Genomic DNA, 20,141 nt, shown 5'->3' with positions numbered 1-20,141 from the left:
CATAGGTGACTGAATGCGTTTGTTATAGCCAATCGGATTGAACCTGATAACTTTACTCAACTCTCTGCGACCAAGCATCAGACAACCCGTGGGTGTGATTTCTCACGAAAACAAACTTCAAAATAATAGCAGTGACCTTTCGCTAAAAATACAGACGTAACAAACCGGGCGCTACCTTGCGGAAGTTGCAAAGTGGGAGAGCAAAAACAAGCAAGTATTGCGATGGGAAGTTTCTCCATCGTCTCATGTTTTCCTCCTTTAATTATTTCTCATTTAATTGTGACCATTGATTGAGTATTTTCTCTGCCCGGCTCCCCGTCGAGTCGAGCTCAGCGGGGAAAACGTCTGATTGGTTTCGCGTCTGATTACCCCAGGAGCCGAAGACAGAGCTGAGGGCACCAATCACGGCGACCGGCCTGGTCTGACAATAACCGAAAGTGAGTTAAGAGGTGATAAGAGAGAATGGTAAGAGAGCTGGGAAACACTGCTGGGAGATAAAGAGGATGCCTCTATAGGTGGCGGCTGTGTTGTAGATAAACGCCGGACATGGCTAAAATTAAACTGCAAGATGCAAGTAAGCTCAAACAGAAAGTTTGCAATTATTTACCGGTCTTGTTTTGGATTTATTAGCAGTGGGTTTGTCTGAAGAATTACTAGTGGGTTAAAATTAAGCATGCAAAATTATGAGTGTGCATTTATTTGATGTGTGTGTCATTTTGTAAATGCAGTTATTGATGAGGTTGAAACATGGTATTTATAAGCCGATAACTATCTATTTGGTAACTAAGCTTCATGGCATTTTTGTTAACACTTTATTCGTTCATGTAAAGATCATGTTTTACCTCTGGATTCTCTTAAAGTAGACAAAATATTACTTTGCTATAAAAACCCAAATCTGATGTTTTAATCTTTTTTTGACAGAAAGAATGATCATCGCAAGTTATCACGTAAAAGGACAAATTAACATTTAAAAACAGAAATGCATTATTCACAAGTATTTTTGTTTATTGACAATTATTTCCACATGATCCCCTGGACAAATGAATAATCCCGGACCCCAAATCATGCAGTCACATGCTTCGGCCTCCTTTTTAAATAAAACACAAATTTGCAGTAAGCAGCTGATACTGATTGTTGCTGTCTACTACTAGGAACACAATCTAATTTTATAAGCAATTTAGATTTGAGTCTACGCAAACACTTAAGAGGATACTCCCTATTTTCTTGATCGATACAAACTGGTTTATCTTTAGGACTCAGGCACGATTAGAATTAAAAGCGGGGTCAAATTTGGCCTTAGATTCGGTTACTATCTTAAGTTACTGCCAATGCTACTAAGGCAGAAAAATATTTTGCACAAAAATACATTTGGCACACATTTTTATTCAAAGCGATTTGCAAGTCCAATAAAGTTATATAGTTTATCAAGATGTGTGTTCCCTGGGAATCGATTCCGTGACCTTTGCAATACTAACGCAATTATCCACCACTTGAACTTTAGGAAATAAATACCTATAACATTCAATTGACTTCCTTACAAACAAGGTTTAGTAACAAAGTTTCTTAATATCATGCACAGGCCAAAGCGTTTAAACACGGCTGAAAATGTCAGGCGGATGCCAACTGTTGGTGCTTGCCAGCTTTTTTTCAGCGGAGCGCTTTGGTTGCTATGATACATCTGCTTTGCTTATCACTTGTTGAATGATGCGTCATTTGGTTGTTGGGATATCTGTCCCGCCCCTCCTGCACTGTGATTGGACGGCCAAATGAAAAGTGACATTGATGAGCGGAGCGTTAAAAAAAATTTATTCTCGCTCAGTACAAAAAAAACCTGTCAGCTGCAGTTTTTGAAAAGCGCAGTGCTTCCAATGGAAACAATTAAAAACATATGCCGGCCAACGACGTAAACGCCTTGGTGTTCACACCCCTAAAAGTCACCCACACAGTTTGTGCTACTTACATAAACGATACTTCAAATTGTGCACTTGTTGTAAAGATGCAGGACATTACTTTTCTGAATGACAGGTTTTAGATTAATCCAGGAATAGGCCTTAGTTATAGTTAATAGGCTTTATGCCCAGCTACTTCCTGAATTTCAGTCAGCTCCTTGTTTCCTGTCTGCCATTATTGGACAAACTAATTAATCCAGGTGTGCCTGACCTCAGTAGTCACAAACAAACTAATTAATCCTGGTGCGCCTGACCTCAGTAGTCGCAACAACAATAATCAGACACACCTGGATTAATCAGTTTGTCCAATAATGGCAGACAGAAAACAAGGAGCTGGCTGAAGTTCAGGAAGTGGTGCAGCTGGGCATAAAGCCAATTAGTTATGACAAACATGCCATGTAAAAACATTACTGGTGTGCATCATGCGACAAATCAATGACACTTGTTAAAGCGATACTCGAGCCAAATATCAAAATTACCCCATGATTTACTCAACGTCAATCAATGCAAAATAAATATTTCCATAATTTTTCAGACGAACACATTTTGGAGTTATTTTAGTAAATGTCCTTGCTTTTCCAAGCTTGTAATGGGATCAAACAGGGATCAGGGAACAATTTTTGACTTTGAAGCCCAAAAAAGTGCATTCATCCTTCACAGAAGTAATCCACACGGCTCCAATGGGTTAATAAATGTCTTTGCGGGTTATCGAAGCAATATTGTAAGAAAAAATCCATATTTTGAACTTTATTAACTATAATAACTAGCTTCCGGTAACAATGCCATCTTGAACTCACGTGATTCAGTAAATTCAGTAAAACAAAATTTGTTTTAGTTAGGAAAGCTTTAAAAAAAGTTGAATAAACAAATGGTAATGTACAACTGATGCAATGACTCATACACCACTTGGCAAAACGTGAACTGATTTGAATAAAAACATTAAGTCGTTTCTTATTTACATCCCCTGAGAATGTTTCCTAACATCACTAAATTACAGTAACTAAATACAAGCACAGCAAAGTATTAACAGCAGGTCTAATTAAAAACTTTACTCACATCTGCTGAAACTATTAACCATGATTAAATATGAAACTCTAATTAACAGAGACAGCAGTTGTCTCCAAAGTTTTATCTTCATGGTTCACTGAACTGAATCCAAGAAACACTTTGAACAGACTTGCGTGTCTGTTCTGGTTTATATACTGTAGGGCTTCGTGTACATCTCCTACTCTGCTCAGACTCGGCACACCACACCAAAACGCTTGCACTTTAAAGTCCGATAGTAAATGTGTTCTTACTTTGAGACACCACAGCCAAATTGGAAAGATTAAAAACGGCAATTAAATAAAATAAGTTATGAAAAACAGGAAGGATTTACTGCTCTCAAACGCTGGGGGGGGGTCCACTGTCAGCGCTGAAGCCACGCCCACTCATGGGAAAGCTGCTGTCTCTCTCAACATTCACAAACAGCTATAACCTGAATGGATGCTCGTGGTTGTGTTAGGGGGCGGGGCCATCCTCAGTGGATCAATCAGTGGATTACCATTTAGCCCCGCCCAAATACTGAAAACTGAAATAAAAAACCCTCCACAATTCAATACTATGTAGTATTGTAGTAACATTTCTAACATTTATAATGTGTTTATACTAATTCTTTAAAATGTCTTAACAGACTAAAAGAAAATTTCAATCGATGCACCACCACTAACACATTATCATTTATTAGGCGAGGACCCTTAAGTCTAAGTGGGTGAAGTGTATGTGTGTAAATAGTAAGGTGTATGTCTTTGTCTACAACTCAAGGTTAACAAATATTGACAGTGAATTATTTTCAGCAGAAGGGTCGCAGATGGCTTCAACAGGCCTAATTTCACAGCAAAGGATAAAACACACACAATGACTGAACTCATTCATGTAATACTAAATTGCTAAATCACAATAGTCAGTTTTATTGAAAGAACTGATTTAGTAGAATCAAATATATTCAGTCAAATTCAAGAACATCCAACTGAAGTGGAAACAGTATGAAAGCCTTTAATGGGTCATTCCACTTTTTTTGCAAATATACTCATTTCCCAGCTCCCCTATAGTTAAACATTTGATTCTTACTTTTTGGAATCCATTCAGCTGATCTGCGTGTCTGGCGCTAGCACTTTTAACATAGCTTAGCACAATCCATTGAATCTGATTAGACCATTATCATCGCGCAAAAAAATAACCAAAGAGTTTCGATATTTTTCCTATTTAAAACTTGACTCTTCTGTAGTTACATCGTGTACTAAGACTGACAGAAAATTAAAAGATTTTATTTTCTAGGCAGGTATGGCTAGGAACTATACTCTCATTCAGGCGTAATAATCAAGGACTTTGCTGCTATAACATTTGGGCATATTACTCACTGCCCGAAAATAGTCCCCTTGGTTACCTTCAATAGCAGGGGACTATTTTCGGGCACTGCGTAATATCACTACGCCTGCTGCCGCCATGTTACAGCAGCAAAGACCTTGATTATTACGCCCGGATAAGAGTATAGTTCCTAGCCATATCTGCCTAGAAAATAGCAACTTTAAATTTTCCGTCGGTTTTAGTCCGCGATGTAACTACAGAAAAGTAAAGTTTAAAAAAAGGAAAAATATCAAAACTTGTTGGTTATTTTTTAACGTGATGCTAATGGTCTAATCAGATTCAATGGATTTTGCTAAGCTATGCTAAAAGTGCTAGCAACAAACCCGGAGATCAGCTGAATGGATTCCAAAACGGTAAGAATCAAATGTTCAACTCTAGGGGATCTAAAAATGAGAATTTTTTAAGTGGAATGACCCTTTAAGAAAATGAAAGCCCACACAAACAGTTAAAATCTGTCCTTATCATAGTAAATCAATACTAACAATTATTTTATCCGAACAACATTTGATGGCCAATTTGAAGTCTTAAATGTCCTGCATAGTAAGACTATAAAACACATCAGAGATACAAGAGATGTGATTATTTCTGGGAAGAATGAGGTCTGTTAAACCTTCCAGTAAATCATGAGGAAAACAACATGGGTTTAACAACTCATATTTTTAATATGCCGGACGGTGTACATGTAAACCTCATCGTGTCCATAAAAACTGTGTCCTGAGTAACATGAATTCATGCTAGAGCTCTTTACTAGCGCTATTTAGTAACAAATAATTTTTGTCAATGAGCAATACAATTCTGCACTGCAGACAAACCTGACTGCAGGTTAACAGATAATTTCACTGACCTGCTCTCCAACCCATAAATTAACCTGAGACTACCACAGAGTCTGGTAAGATTTAATGCAAATGACATCGTAGGGAACTGAAGTACAGTGCATTTTATAGATCCTACTGCACCATTTTGTAAAAATGAAATTGCTAGATTTTCAAATTCTCCTCTCTTACTGTGCAAGCGCATTTATTAAATGCATTAAAAGTAAATGTGAATATTTAAACAGGGCTCAACATGGGTAAAACACAACAAAAGAAACGATACGATGATTTGCACAGTTTGCCGTCGGTTTCCAGGTAAAGAAGACAAGTCAGAAGCCTTTTTCGTTAAAACAAGCAACTACCGTAAACAAAACCTACAATCTCATGAGTAAAGCTGTCAGAACATAGCGTGCATGGTGTCTAAAAGGGTTGCCGATAACCCATTATCTGGTCCACTGAACTTAACGGCCAGACGTATGATTGAAGAGAATTTTAAGCGCATCGAGAGACATATCAACACAGCATATTAAAAACACGGTTTTATTAATATTGGTTTGTTATCGTCCTTACAATAAGATTCCTTTGATATGAGTTCTCCATTTCTGTGCACAATTAATCCTGATATACCTGGAACTATTGACCCTAATGAGAGAATTGTAAAATTTCAGAATTAGAGTTTACATTTAAAATTCGCTAATTGTCTTAACAAATGATGAATAAAATGTATACGTATATAATTTTATTTGACCATTAAATTATTATTGTAAATATGTGACACTGGAATCTTTTTTTGGTGGGGCCAATGTAAATGTTTAAATGGCGAGTATAAAAAATTATTTGCGTTGAGCCCTGATGAAAATTAAGTGATTGTTAAGTATGGTAGCACATAATTGAAATGTGAATTCGGCATTTACCACTCCCAGTAAGTAGTGACTTCTCCTGTGGTGAATAAAAAAAGGGTTTTATTCAAATTTAGTCAGTATCCTAATACCAACCAAACTGTTCACGGCAAGATATTAGTTAGAGATTTTTCAGACGAACACATTTTCAGTTATTTAAGAAAATGTCTTAGATCTTCCAGTCGTTAACAAGAAAGTTAAGGGGTTGAACTCCTTCAAATCCCCAAAAATTACTTTTATCCTTCCCCAAAGAAATCCAAACGACTCCAGGATGATAAACAAAGGCCTTCTGAGGGTAATCTGCGCAGTTTTATTGTAGAAATATCCACATTTAAAACTTAATAAACGAAAATAACTAGCTTCTAATAACGGCATCATCTTAGTCGCATCCGTATTCAAGACGAGAGTGTTCACAGTTTACGGAGGGTTCTCTGCTGCTGCTCTGTGCCCCCACCCTCCGACCTTGTCATACGTCACTAAGAAAAGTGCGTACACTACGCTGATACTCTCTCCTGAATACCGAGATGGTGGCATTTTTATATACAAAGTTTTAAGTAAACTATATCAAAAGAGTTTAGATATTTTTCTATTTAAAACTTGAATCTTCTGTAGTTACCAGACCAACAGAAACTTAAAAGTTACGATTTTCTAGGCTTATATGGCGTTTATGCATTGGGCAGATATTTTTATCCAAAGTGAGTTCATTCAAGGTATACATTTCATCCCTGAGAATCTAATCCTTGACTTTGATATTGCTAGCGCCGTGCTTGCCAGCTGAGCTACAAGAACACTGCTGAGCGGTTTATGAATGCTGATGCGATGAACAGAATGTTTACAGAAGGAATGCATTTCAATGAACATTATCTTTTATCTTATTGTAGTCGTTTTGGTTATAGCCGTTTCAATAGGCATTTGATGATCCTCTCTGAAACTGAAGCTAAAAGACATACTGTAATATCAAATACATAATTACAAACCTCCTCCTGCGGTTGTTAATTTCTTGAAGCAGTGATTAGTAGCTTCATTTAGCTGGATGTAAAGTCACAGTTTCAACCCTTGCACCAGCATTTTCACTTACATGCAGATGAAAATGTTATAAACATTTTATTTCAATCACTAATTGTGAAGTGCAAGTTAATGTGTTAATAAACGGGATAACGTATAATTTAATAATATTATAGCATCTTATGGGTATTTTTTCGATTTGGGGGAGTGTGTATATTAATTTCAGTTAGTATGCAATCTACAGTAAGTTCATCTAATCTATTCCATCTATCCTAAACACTAAGCTTGTGATCGGCGAGATGCACTAATCACATTTACAAACTTACATATGCAATACAAACACTTTCAAATAAAATTTTCTTAGGTTGACAATTTATAACAATAAAAAAACATCATTAACCTACTTAATTGGGAAAAACGCATTGGACCACACAATATCATCTGATTTTGCAATTTTGCACACTTGGAACTACTGCTGCATGGCATCATCAAGCAAAAATATAATGATTTTCAGAATTGGTCCTTTTGGTTGTTCTAATCCTATATCAGAAAGCTGCATAGTGTGGTCTCATTTACATATTCCTAACGTATTGAGTTAAACCATCCATTTTTCCTATATGAAATGTTCCCCTGCTCTCCTACCGCTCAACCATACAGACTGTCTGATAGATAGATGCGTTATTGATCTCAAAAGGGTAATTCAGTATACCCAAGCATAGTGTTTCGAAAACTGAGACGCAAATTCATTGCCCTCATACCGTATAACGCGAGCGCAAACGCTGATTCAGCATGGGGTTTGATGAAAAGTGCTAATGCAAATGCCATATCAATTATTGATGTCATGACATAACCTCTCACTTTTAAAACTACTTTAAAACAAGGAAAAGCTGTGGATACAGTGGAACATCGAAATGCTTTTCATACCAGCTGCAATATGCAGATATTAGGGAAGTGGAACATGTTTATTTAAGGTCAGGTTATCTGAGTTAGTCCAGAAACATGTTGTTGTATGTTGAATGATACTAATTAATGTCTTTGTGCCAGTTTATTGTTTAAAATGGTCTGCAAATGTGCATTTCATGTATGTAACATGTGACCTTTCGACGTCATGAGGTTGCGCTGGCTCATCACACAGCCAGAGGAAGATGAGAAGTTGTGGTTTAAAAGTGCTTTTTTTTCTTGCCAAAAATGACAATGGTTTCACAAGATAAGACCCTTATGCCTCGTTTGGGATCGTTAAGAGTCCTTTGACACTGCAATTTTAAACTACATTAAAACTGTTAAAGCAACACTATGTAGTTTCCATGTAAAAATGACTTACAGCTCCCCCATGTGGTTGAAAAGCGCAACAGTGCCTGGTATCAGACACTCTTCTGCAGGCAGGGGGAGGGGCGGGGCTGTGTTTCCTACCCTCCACCGCCACTTTCAGAGTGTGCTTGTAGCAGCTAGGAGGCTAGAGACATTATTTAAAGGTAAAAAAACTACATAGTGTTGCTTTAAGTGTTGGGGGACATTAAAATGAGAAAAATCCTGGAGTGTTTTCCTGAAAAAACATAAGTTCTTCTCGACTGAACAAAGAAAGACATCAACATTTTGGATGACATGGTGGTGAATAAATTATCTGGATTTTTTTTTAAGAAAATGGACTAATCCTTTAAATGTGCTTGTATAAATGTATTTTCAACAAATTGAACTCGGACAGAATGCAATAATTGGACGCATGTGAATGTGTTTTGCATGCCAATGCACATCCTGTTCACGCAAACATCATACATCATCAGCACGTTCACATTCCTTTGGGAAACAAAGGCAAACAAACTTTCCTGCTGAATTGACAACCCGCACAAGAGCCACAGAACGAAATACTTTTTTGAAACAACGACAAAAAAACATCTGGATCAGCAAAGAGCAAAAACCTGAATTAACATTGGTAACTTTTAACATCATGTGTTTTGAAGAATGCATAGCTTTGGATGGCGATTTAAATGGAGGGTGGGATCGTGATTTCAGTGATAGTAAGCTTAAAATTTTTTAAACCCTTTAAACCGCAACAGGGCCAATATAATGCAGATTTTTGCAAGATGTAATATAAGTCATAGGTGTGCTTAAAATGTGTCTGTGAAGTTTCAGCTCAAAATACAGATCATTTATGTATCATAGCTTTATCAAAGTTTCGTTTTAGATGTTTGTGGTTTTGTTTTTACATGCAAACAAGATATTCAACGACTTTGCGTTGACAATTCTCTAGAGAACCTGTCAATGGCTCACAGTTTGACAAACAAAAGTGGAAAAACGAAGCAGTTCTCTTATTATTTTCTCTCAGACAGAAATAGAAAAGAATTTCAGATTAGTTTCTTGATTGTTTAGGGATCACAGAATAACCAATACATTCCTCTAGGAGAAAAAAAATACAGGGATTGAATTCATTTATCTTTGAGTGCTTGCGCTTTAAAAACAACTCAATGCCTGTAATATGCTGAGAAAGAGAAAATAATTAGCCATCTGTTCTCAACAGAGAGTGCACGTTTATAACATCATTCATTATGATCAATTTCAGTCAGTTTTGTAAATTTTGCAATTCTTCAAGGCTTTGGGAACTACTAATGCGATTCTAAATTTCCTGCAATACTGTTAGCGCTTAATTGGCCTTGCTGATTTACCAACAAAAAAGCCACAATGTCAATGAAATAAAAAATAAATACATTTCCAAGAATAATTAGTTCACACACTTTAACTGGTCACAACTTAAAATGTTATTTATGTTCTACATTTAGCAAACAAACCTGTTTGCAAAAGTGTTTGTACGTGGAAATTTTGGTTAAATGTTTATTTTAATGACTAATGTGTTGAAACAACCTGACAACAGTTTATGTTTCTGTATAGTAATAAAACGTTAAGGGTTTAATTTGTATCAAAACTACCCTTCTAAAACACATGCTTAGAACACAATTGGTGACAAAACCATAGTTGTCTATGCGCATTAAACAAGGTAATAAAGTATTTTAACAAAACAAAAAGTGGTAAAACTTTTCAATAAGGTTTAGATGCAAGTGCGTCTGACATGTTTTCTTGTAAATCATATTTTTTATTAGGAACATATGTTTAGGTTCAGTAATTTCAATTTAATTGCAATGAAAAGATTATTAGTCTGTAGCTGAAATTCCTTATTTTCACCAAATAAATTTTAAGCATTTAATTGGTATTTAACAAAATCGTCAAAGAGCATGTACATTTTTATTTTTTGGACAAGACAAAGTAAACCACTAAAGATGCAACAAGTAATACTGCCAATGATGCAAATTAAAATGTAAAAATGAAGAAACTGAACCACGCATTCAGTTGCCGTCGTTCATCCAATTCATCTTCCGTGCACTTAGAGGACTTTGCAAAAAAATCGGTTTACCGTTTAGTGGATTCTGCCAACAAAGCTGTATTTCTGAATTGCCTGATGCCATGATAAAGCATTTTTTACAGCAAAGTTATTTTTTCGGTCTGTTAGATTTTCTTGAATTTGGCTGAGCAATGGTTTGGTGGCTTAGCAATGTATAAGAATGCTTCTAATACATAAAAGAAGTAAGCCAGACCAAAGATAATGGGAAAAGTGTTTATTGAAGACATGTTGCATGGCCTTCTTCTAGATCTTAACCCAAGGTATTGATTTTGTGACCAGAACTTATACGACAGACAAATACTGTTAGGACCTTCTACTGGAGACCTTACAAAAGACAGGACAGAAGGTTCATGCTGTGTATTGATCATTTGATTGTTAGGGCCATTCAGTTTACACCTTTACAGACACATGTTGGTTACGGCACAGCTGGACATTCAGAACATTCACAATCTTTCAATAATATTATCTTTTTTTGACAGAGATGGCATTAAGTGGCTTTTGCATCTGAGCTCCTCATTTGTTAACAATGGTTAATGCAGTAGACTTACAATAAACAATACTTCTGTAGCATATGCTAATCTTACTTAAACGTAGTAAAACATTTAGGAAATTTTATTTTAAATCAAAAGTTGTAATATCAGTAAAGTTCAACTAACATGCACAACTGTATTGAAATTAATTAAATAGACAATAAGTAGGATTTTACCCCATCTAGTGGTGAAATTGTATTTTGCATTTAAACGAATAGTGCTCTCTAGCGCCTCGCTTTTCCAAATGCGTGTTGCAACTACGGTAGCCGTTATGTACTCAGTGATCTCCTTGGACTTACCCGTTCAATGTAAGTAAAGAGAAGAAATTCTAAGCTTACAAAGAAAAGTCAGATCATTGGCAGAGGTCATTTGACCCCAATTTATGAATAAAGACATTGATTTTGATTAATAAAACACTTAAAATCCTACTTGCAGTCCCTTTAAGATTAATAAAATGCTAAAAAACATATTGTTAGTAAATGTTAGCTAATGTATTTACTAAAATTAACCTGCATCTTGTTGTAGTCATACAAAAAAGTACATTGATCACCTTTAATTACGGGACCACAAATAACGCATTGCGTTTAGGTTATACATTGTAATCAACGCAAGATATAAAATTCTCATACCAGCAGCCAACTGCAGACACAATTCCCTGACAACCATTCAGACTGACATTTAAATCTATTCAATTAAATGCTACCCAAGTCCTTGATAAGGTTGAGTGACAAATCAGCGAACGAATAAACTTGAATTAATTATTCACCTAATAAACCTATCAAATTTGATAAGCTGTGATACTAAAAAAACAGACAATATTTCCCAAGTACATAAATAATCTGTACTTATAAATTAATACAATTCACCTAAACGCATAAGTATGCTTGTGTGAGATTGAGTAAACATTCGCTCCCAAACAGCAATAATACCAGTTCGATGCAGACGCAGCGAAGCTTTTCCGCAACCTTAATTAAACAGCCTGAGGAAAACTACAGATCAAATAACAAAAACTTAAATCCAATTATTACACTGTGTGTGTATGTGTGTGTCTATAAGGGGATATTATTACAGAACATTATCCCAACTCACAAAGGAAGAGCATTAATTAAAGATAAATTACATCTGCAGGTACACCATGCATGAGCATGCAGTTTTGCATCACATTAATAACACTTTTTAATAACATACACCCCTGTCCAAAATTAGAAACAATGGCTTCTCATTTGCATTAAATGACGGATGACTACCAGCGTGATGCGCAATGATAAATGTGAATTTTCTAAGATGGCTTGCGAAAATGCTGCACAACTCGCACTATTAAAACTTAATGAACAGTCTGAAGTCTAAAAATACTTATTTCACTCCGAAAAGCCAACAGGCATCAGACGGGCAGCAAAAATGAAACCAGACACAAATTGGTTTGCAGTCTGAACATTAAATAATTAACCCAATTCAAACCACATATGTATAGTGTATCAGTGAAACGTTTCAGTCTCGATGACTCTATGCAGTATAGTAAGAAAGAATAGTGCCTCCAAGAAAGAGTAACACAAGTTATAAAAGAAAAAAAGAGTAACAGTGAAACCTTCCTAAATCCTGGGACCTGATTAGGAAATCACTGGACTTTATGTAACCCCAGATTGGAAATCATGCATCTACAGCACTCTAAAGCCAGAAGTATAGTTACATTTTTACGTATACGGGAGGGCACTTGTCGCGAATTTCGTCATTAGAGTAGTACATGTGCACTGTATGTGCACCCCACGGATTTGTGTAGGCCGCATATGTGCGTAGAGGACAATGTAGTATATAATATGGAACGTGGAACGTGTATTGAGCGTTGACGCTAGATTGATAGTTGAATTTTTTTTTTCGCCACGTTAACCAATCAGGAGCTTGCTTTAGCAGTGACATGATTACAGGAAGCGAGCAGAGGCAGAAAAACAAAATAACAATGAAGGAAAATCATCATCGCTACACGAGACATTTTTTAACTTTTACAAGAATTAAAAGGATCTTGTTTGAAAGAATGAGAGTGAGGAGGTGAAACAATCTGGTAAGTTAAATCAACTTGAGGTATTTAAGCCCCTCCCTTGACGCAAATGTACGCGTGAATGTCTCGAATGACTAGACTTTCACACGTGAATGAAGCAGGTAAACTGAAATTATTCAAGTGTCCAACTATGCACGAATAGCGCGTTTTTGCCGCCTCTTCCACATCTGGTGTGAACGCATAGTTAGAGATGCATTGCATTTTGTCACAATGTACATGCGTCAAACATCTGTGTACATGTACAAGTGAAATAAACTGATAAATCTGAAACTCAATCATATTCCAAAACCTCAAGCCGCTTGAAAAAAGTTTTTCCCTTTTTACAAACTATTAAAGGGATAATTCGGCCAAAAATGATATTAAACGCATGATTTACTCACCCCCAAGCCATCCAAGATGCATATTTCGTATCATTTTCAGACGAACAAATTTTTAGTTATTTTAGAAAATGTTTTAGATCTTAATTAATCAAATGTAAAGTTACGGGGTCTACATCCTTCAAGTCCAAAAAATTTGCATCCATCCTCCACAAAATAAATCCAAATGGCTTCACGATGATAAACAAAGGCCTAAAGGTAATCCACGCGGTGTTGTTGTAGAAATATCCATATTTAAAACTTTATAAACAAATATAACTAGCTTCCGGTTACGCTGCCATCTTAGTCGCGTCCGCATTCAAGATGAGAGCGTACGCGGTTTATGGAGGTTTCTCTGCTGCTGCTCTGCGCCCCCGACCTCTGAATTTGTCATACGTCACTAAGAAAAGTGCGTACACTACGCTAATACTCTCTCCTGAATACAGAGGAGTCTAAGATGGCGGCGCTACCGGAAGCTAGTTATTTTCATTTATAAAGTTTTAAATATGGATATTTCTACAACAAAACGGCACAGATTACCCTCAGAAGACCTTTGTTTATCATCCTGGAGCCGTTTGGATTTAATTTGTAAAGGATGGACGCACTTTTTTTGGACTTGAAGGAGTGGACCCTGTAACTTTACATTTGATCAACTGAAACATCTAAAACATTTTCTAAAATAACTGAAAATGTGTTAGTTTGAAAAACGATGGACATATGCATCTCGGACAGCTTGGGGGTGAGTAAATCATGGGTTTAATATCATTTTTGGCCGAACTATCCCTTCAAATCTTTTTTAGTTTTAAGTACACTGGAAATTATTTACCACGCACTATGACATTATGGTCAGTGTCACACAAACTGTATGGATTATGTACTCATACATATCCATACATTTTTATAAGTGTACCTTAAAAAGCAGAGAATCTTCCATGTGTTCAGCATACACAGATGTCAACCGATACTGGTTCTCCACAGTGATGTCGATCTGGTACCCGGTCAGAACGTAGCATGCAGTGCGAAACTCCTGGATCTTCTTCTGGAACACTTCCTTCAAGCGCTGGTTCTTCAGTTCTGCACTTTCCATCTGCTTACGCAGGTCTAAAGAACAAATCATTGATTCAGCAAAACACACTTTTTGAAGGGCAGTTTATTATTGTTGGTTGATCAATGTAATTCATTGCTAAACTTCTTCAACTAAGTAATATAATAACTTTCATTGCTGACCGACTCATTGTGAACATTGTGGTGAACAAAAGATAGATAAGCTTCATGAGATCATGACACAATATTCATTTAGATATTCAATTATAGATCAATGGAAATTGATTACCTAAATGATCAGTAAGAATGTCTTATAGCTGCAACATAATGCTGGCCATGTGCAACAAAGGCCATATCTCAACAGCAACTTTAATTTCCTAATGGCTGCTTCATGACAATTTCATTATGGAACATTTTCAGGAAAGAGATAAATGTTTTGCTACCATCTACTGTAATTGCATACCGGGGAAGTTGAACCCCGAATGCTTCACATAACTGAACACGCTCATGCATTGAATGCGAGACCTTTCTATTGTCCTTTTCTATTGTCTTGTTATCGGTATCACTTTTAATTGCATACCAAGCTTTCCTTTCCCCTTACACCCAACAGAAGCTTTTTAAATATAATTATCATCACTTCATTATTTTTTCATAGCATGAACAGAAATTACACACTGAGCTCTCAGCACAATAAAGCTAGATTTAACAAAGCCATCTCTAAACTACACAGTAGTTGTACTTACAGGGTCATGAACTGTATAATTCAGACTGTGTTAAAGACAGACAGGGAGTATCTGAAAAATGTTTGGAGATTTAGTTTACTTGTGAAGGTGAATTTGCATTTCACATACTTTTTTTTTCGCAATTTCAAAAAGGTTTTAAATTTAACACAGGTGTTTTTTCATGTCACAACCTCTACAATTTAAGAAGCAATTTACTTACTGTTCCTTGCCAAACTGAGGACACGCAGAGAAATACCTCCCAGACCGAAATGTTTGCGATTTAAAAAAAAGACTTTTCCACATTTATTCTTACCGTCATCAAACAATGCAACTAAATTTGTCAGAGCACAGCATTGCGCGATGTTTTAATATGAATTATAATTATTCAATAGTCACAGGACACATAAACAAAAAGAAGGAAGAAAAACAACTGCTAATGGAAAAAAAACATCAGAAAGTGCAATGTACTGTATAGTGATACATTTGGTCACCTTTAGCCTGGGTTGTATTTTTTACACATACATAAACGTACTTGCACAGTCAATCTACATCTCGCAAAGCAGTTACATGTGCCTGCCTACATACCACTGACCTGTCTAATGTTATCCATCTATAATGCCTAATGCTGTCTATCTGTCTGTCTACCCATCTATCAGTCTGTCTGTCTGTCTATCCGTCTATCCATCCATTCATGTATCATCTATCCGTCCATCTGTCCATCTATCCATCCATCAATACCTTACCATTGTTTCTGTAATGTTTTGCTTCAAATGTGTATAAGTAACAATGTAGACAGACGGGTAGACAGATATAGACATGTCAGACAGACAGACAGACAGAGACATTATAGGTAGATAAGGACAGATAGACAGACATAGACATTACAGACAGACATGATAGACATTATAGACAGACAGATAGAAAGATAGATAGAAAAAAAAACAAAGATAGACAGACAGACAGACAGACAGATATGGGCATAATAGAAAGATAGATATAAACATTGTAGATACATAGACATTATAGGTAGATATAGACATTACATACAGACACGATACACAGACCGACATGAAAGAAAGACAGACATGATAGATAGACAGACAGATAGACATAGACATAATAGAAAGACAGACATTACAGACAGATATGATAGACAGACAGACATAGACATAATAGAGAGATAGACATTACAGACAGACAGACATGGCCCTATTTTAACGATCTGAAACGCAAGTGCGAAGCGCAACGCGCAAGTGAGTTTGAGGGCGGATCTTGGGCGCTGTTGCTATTTTCCCGGCGTGAGAAATAACTCTTGCGCCGGGCGCAAATCAATAAGGGGTTGGTCTGAAGTAGGTTCCAGGGTTTCTGCAGGGTTTAGTCAGTCAAATTTAAGACTTTTAAAGACCTTTTTATGACCATTATGACTTAAATTTATGACCTACACGAATAACGAAAAATAACATTTAAAAAACTAAAAATAAAAGACTTTTGAAAGGAATTTTACTTTCATTGAAATTAGTAACAAGTGTATACGAGACAAACAGAATCCTGTGCTGTACTTGGACTGGGTAGTGACGGAGCCGAACAAAACTGACTGATCACCTCCACCCGCTGCAGACATTTTACAGCAACTTTATGCTTTTCTGACTTTGCATGCGAACGTAAGGCTTTTATGCCTAAAATAGACAGCTCCAGCGCCTTCTTACACAGTGCGCAATAGGCTTGATACCGATTGTTTGCTACGGGCTTGAGCCAACTACTAAACACACCGTCTTCGAGCCATAGCTCGTTAAAATGTACACTTTCCCATTGTGATAGACTTGGAGATTTCAGTTAAACTAAGCTGACCCTCGAGAGTTCGGAGTTCGCGCGGGACCGCAGATTTCTGAAGAAGTTCTGACAAGTCTGTTTGCTGCACTGCCGCATGGACCTTTTAGTCCTGGAACGCTGTGATTATCCCACCCAGATTCCTCAGACAGAACTACAACAGGCAAAACGAGTGAATGCCGCCGCCAGCGCATTTTTGTGGGGAAAGGCAACAATGAATGAACGAGTATATAAATTTAAGACGTGGCTAATGTAATTTATGACCTTGTATGGAAAATCTGGATGTTTTTATGACTTTTTATGGCCTAAAATTTTCATTATTAAATTTAAGACGTTTTATGACTTTTTATGACTCCGCGGAAACCCTGAGGTTCATTATTCATAGGTGTGATTTGGGGGTAACGTCAAATAAACCAATCAGAACGCTATCCAACATTCCCTTTAAACGCAAGGGTGCAAGTTCCATGGCGGGTTGCTATTATTATGACGGATTTACCAGGCGCACGCCAGGAGCGGTTCACAGCCGAGGAGACCGATGTTCTTGTAAAACCCAAGCTTGCCAACATAAATCGGGCACGCCGTGTAACGGGAGGTGGATCTGCCTACACATGACCTGACGCCAGCAGAGGACATCGCTGCGTCCACCCTCACCGCTGAAAGGGTTTGGGGGCTTTGAAATCGGACCCAAGAAACGCAAGCAAGGTCCAACCCTAAAGTACACTTACAAATCAAGTTCATATACATTAAGGTTTCTTATGAAAACATTTTAATTATTATTTACATAAAATAAACGTAATACAGCCACACAACAAACTTATGAAAATATTTTAATCGTTATTTGCATGAGAATTTTTTAACGCAGCCACACAATAAATAAAAACTATCACCACAATGCTCACCACAATGCTTTCCCTTGTATCTTGTATTAATATTTTTAAGTGTAACAATTTATGATTGACAAAAATAACTGTTGCATCTGTGTAGATTAGATAAGCAAAGTGTATGCGCGTTGTGCACTCTATACATTATGGTCAAGCATGCGCCCTTAAAATAGCATAATGAACAACGCGCAACGCGCCACTGACTTTAAACTTTTTTTTCTGGTCAGTGGCGCAATTGTTTTTTGAAACTGCAAAATAGCATCAGGGATGGTTTGCGCCGCAACACGCCTCTTTTTTTGCGATAAACCGCCCAGGGAGCGCAAGTTCATTCCCTAGTTTGCCGACGTGCGTCTGTGGAGGGAAAAACCCGCTGTGCACCGGTGCAAAATACGAATGATACATGCGTCACTGACAAAGTCAATTGCGCTGGGTGCAAGATAGGGCCCACAGACATTATAGACAGGCAGACATGATTGACAGACAGACAGACAGACAGACATGGTAGACAAGACACGATAGACAGACAAACAGACAGACAGGCAGGCAGATATAGACATAATAGAAAGACAGAAAGAAAGACAGAAAGAAAGACAGACAGAAAGAAAGACAGACAGACAGACAGACATAAACATAATAGAAAGGTAGACATTACAGACGGATATGATGGACAGACACACAGACAGACATAGACATAATAGAAAGATAGACATTACAGGCAGACAGACAGACAGACAGACAGACAAGATAGACAGGCAGACAGACAGACATATATAGACATAATAGAAAGACAGAAAGAAAGATAGATAGATATATAGATAGAAAGAAAGAAATATAGATAGATATATAGACAGACAGAAAGAAAGAAAGACAGACAGACAGAAAGACAGATAGAAAACAGACAGATATGGACATAATTGAAATATAGATATAAACATATGTTCTGCTATTTTGTTTCAACAGAATGCAAGCTTGTGTTAGTATAATACAAAATAAAAAGATGTGGTTATGTGGTGTACCTCTGATCGCTAAATATCGTCGTCATCAAAATATCAATGCTACTTTTAGACATTTCAAACAAAACATAACAGAAACTATGATATTTTGATGACGATATTTAGCGATCAGAGGTACACCAAGTAAACACATCTTTTCATTTTGTATTATACTAACACAAGCTTGTATTCAGCTGCTGAAACAGAAATGCAGCTCACAGAACAAAGCAGCAACAGTGAGAAAAAAAAGCTAGAGGTAATTTAAAAGCAACCCTGAGGGCATTTGTTTACTTGTGGGTCTGAGACCAAATTAGACTTTTACCTTTTTCTCATATCACAAAAACAACAGAGAAAAAAAAGAGAGCAGGAGAGAGCGAGAAAAAGAGAGTTTATTACGAGCACAGGATGTGGGATTAGGAAGTAGACGCAAGTCTATTCACCCAGTATTTCCTGTGAAGGTGGAATGACTAGTATGGTATCATCTGTCGCCAAACCCCCGCCCGCCTCGATTTTACGGAGACGCTCCCTCAAACGCTGACATTCGGCCTTCAGCTGCTCTGCCTCTTCATTGCGCTGCTGCTTGGCGATGCTGGTGGGATTCATCTGCAGGTGGATGACTTTGGTCTTCACTGGATCATAGTCCCCCTGACGCACATAAAGAATGTTAAAAGGGTGCACACGTCCTCATATTCCAGCTTAATCTATTTGAACAAAGCCATTAATGGGTTGATTTTTCAGAAATGTGTATATACTGTGGGGATTTAAAAAAACTTTGATTTATCATCCTGGCCAGCCCAACACAAAGTACCCTTACAGTTTATCTTAAGATCCAGCTACAGTCTATATATGTCTTTCCAAATGTACATGATAAAATCTATTTCAGATAAAACCACTGAAATACAAGCAGAAATTGTTTTAAAATCATAATAATGCAGTGATGCAGAATTTCAGCTGTAAGTAACAATTATTTCTAATCGTTAACCAAACACATGTTGTTAATGATTACTACCCAGTACTTAAATGCATAATTACATTGTAACAGTGACACCATTAAAGTGTAGGGTAAGCTACTAAAAGGACTTAATTCAAACCCAATCACGATTCCATTTAATATTTTAATGGACCGAATAACCGTAGTTATATATTCTCAACCAGGTCTTATGCATTGTATACAATGCATACAATACATTGGTTGCTATAGAAAGCTAGTTATCATAGTTTATAATGTCAAAGCTTAAGTTTAACTTACAGTAAGTATGAGATGACTTCGTTAA

At 36.8% G+C, this 20,141-nt stretch overlaps 1 protein-coding gene across 1 annotated transcript in view; it reads right to left on the bottom strand.

Annotated features, from left to right (window-relative positions):
* Positions 1-20,141, bottom strand: part of mad1l1 (mitotic arrest deficient 1 like 1) — a 96,118-nt gene that overhangs the window by 27,228 nt on the left and 48,749 nt on the right. Inside the window, exons 16-17 of the mRNA XM_065254223.1 lie at positions 19,308-19,512; positions 14,312-14,502 (exon numbers count right to left, since the gene is read on the bottom strand). Coding sequence (XP_065110295.1) covers positions 14,312-14,502; positions 19,308-19,512 — 396 coding nt within the window. The remainder of the gene's footprint in view (positions 1-14,311; positions 14,503-19,307; positions 19,513-20,141) is intronic.

Source organism: Paramisgurnus dabryanus, chromosome 4 (genome assembly GCF_030506205.2).
Source record: "Paramisgurnus dabryanus chromosome 4, PD_genome_1.1, whole genome shotgun sequence".
In the NCBI taxonomy this organism is placed as follows: Eukaryota; Metazoa; Chordata; class Actinopteri; order Cypriniformes; family Cobitidae; genus Paramisgurnus; species Paramisgurnus dabryanus.
This window is presented reverse-complemented; position numbering and strand designations above follow the sequence as displayed.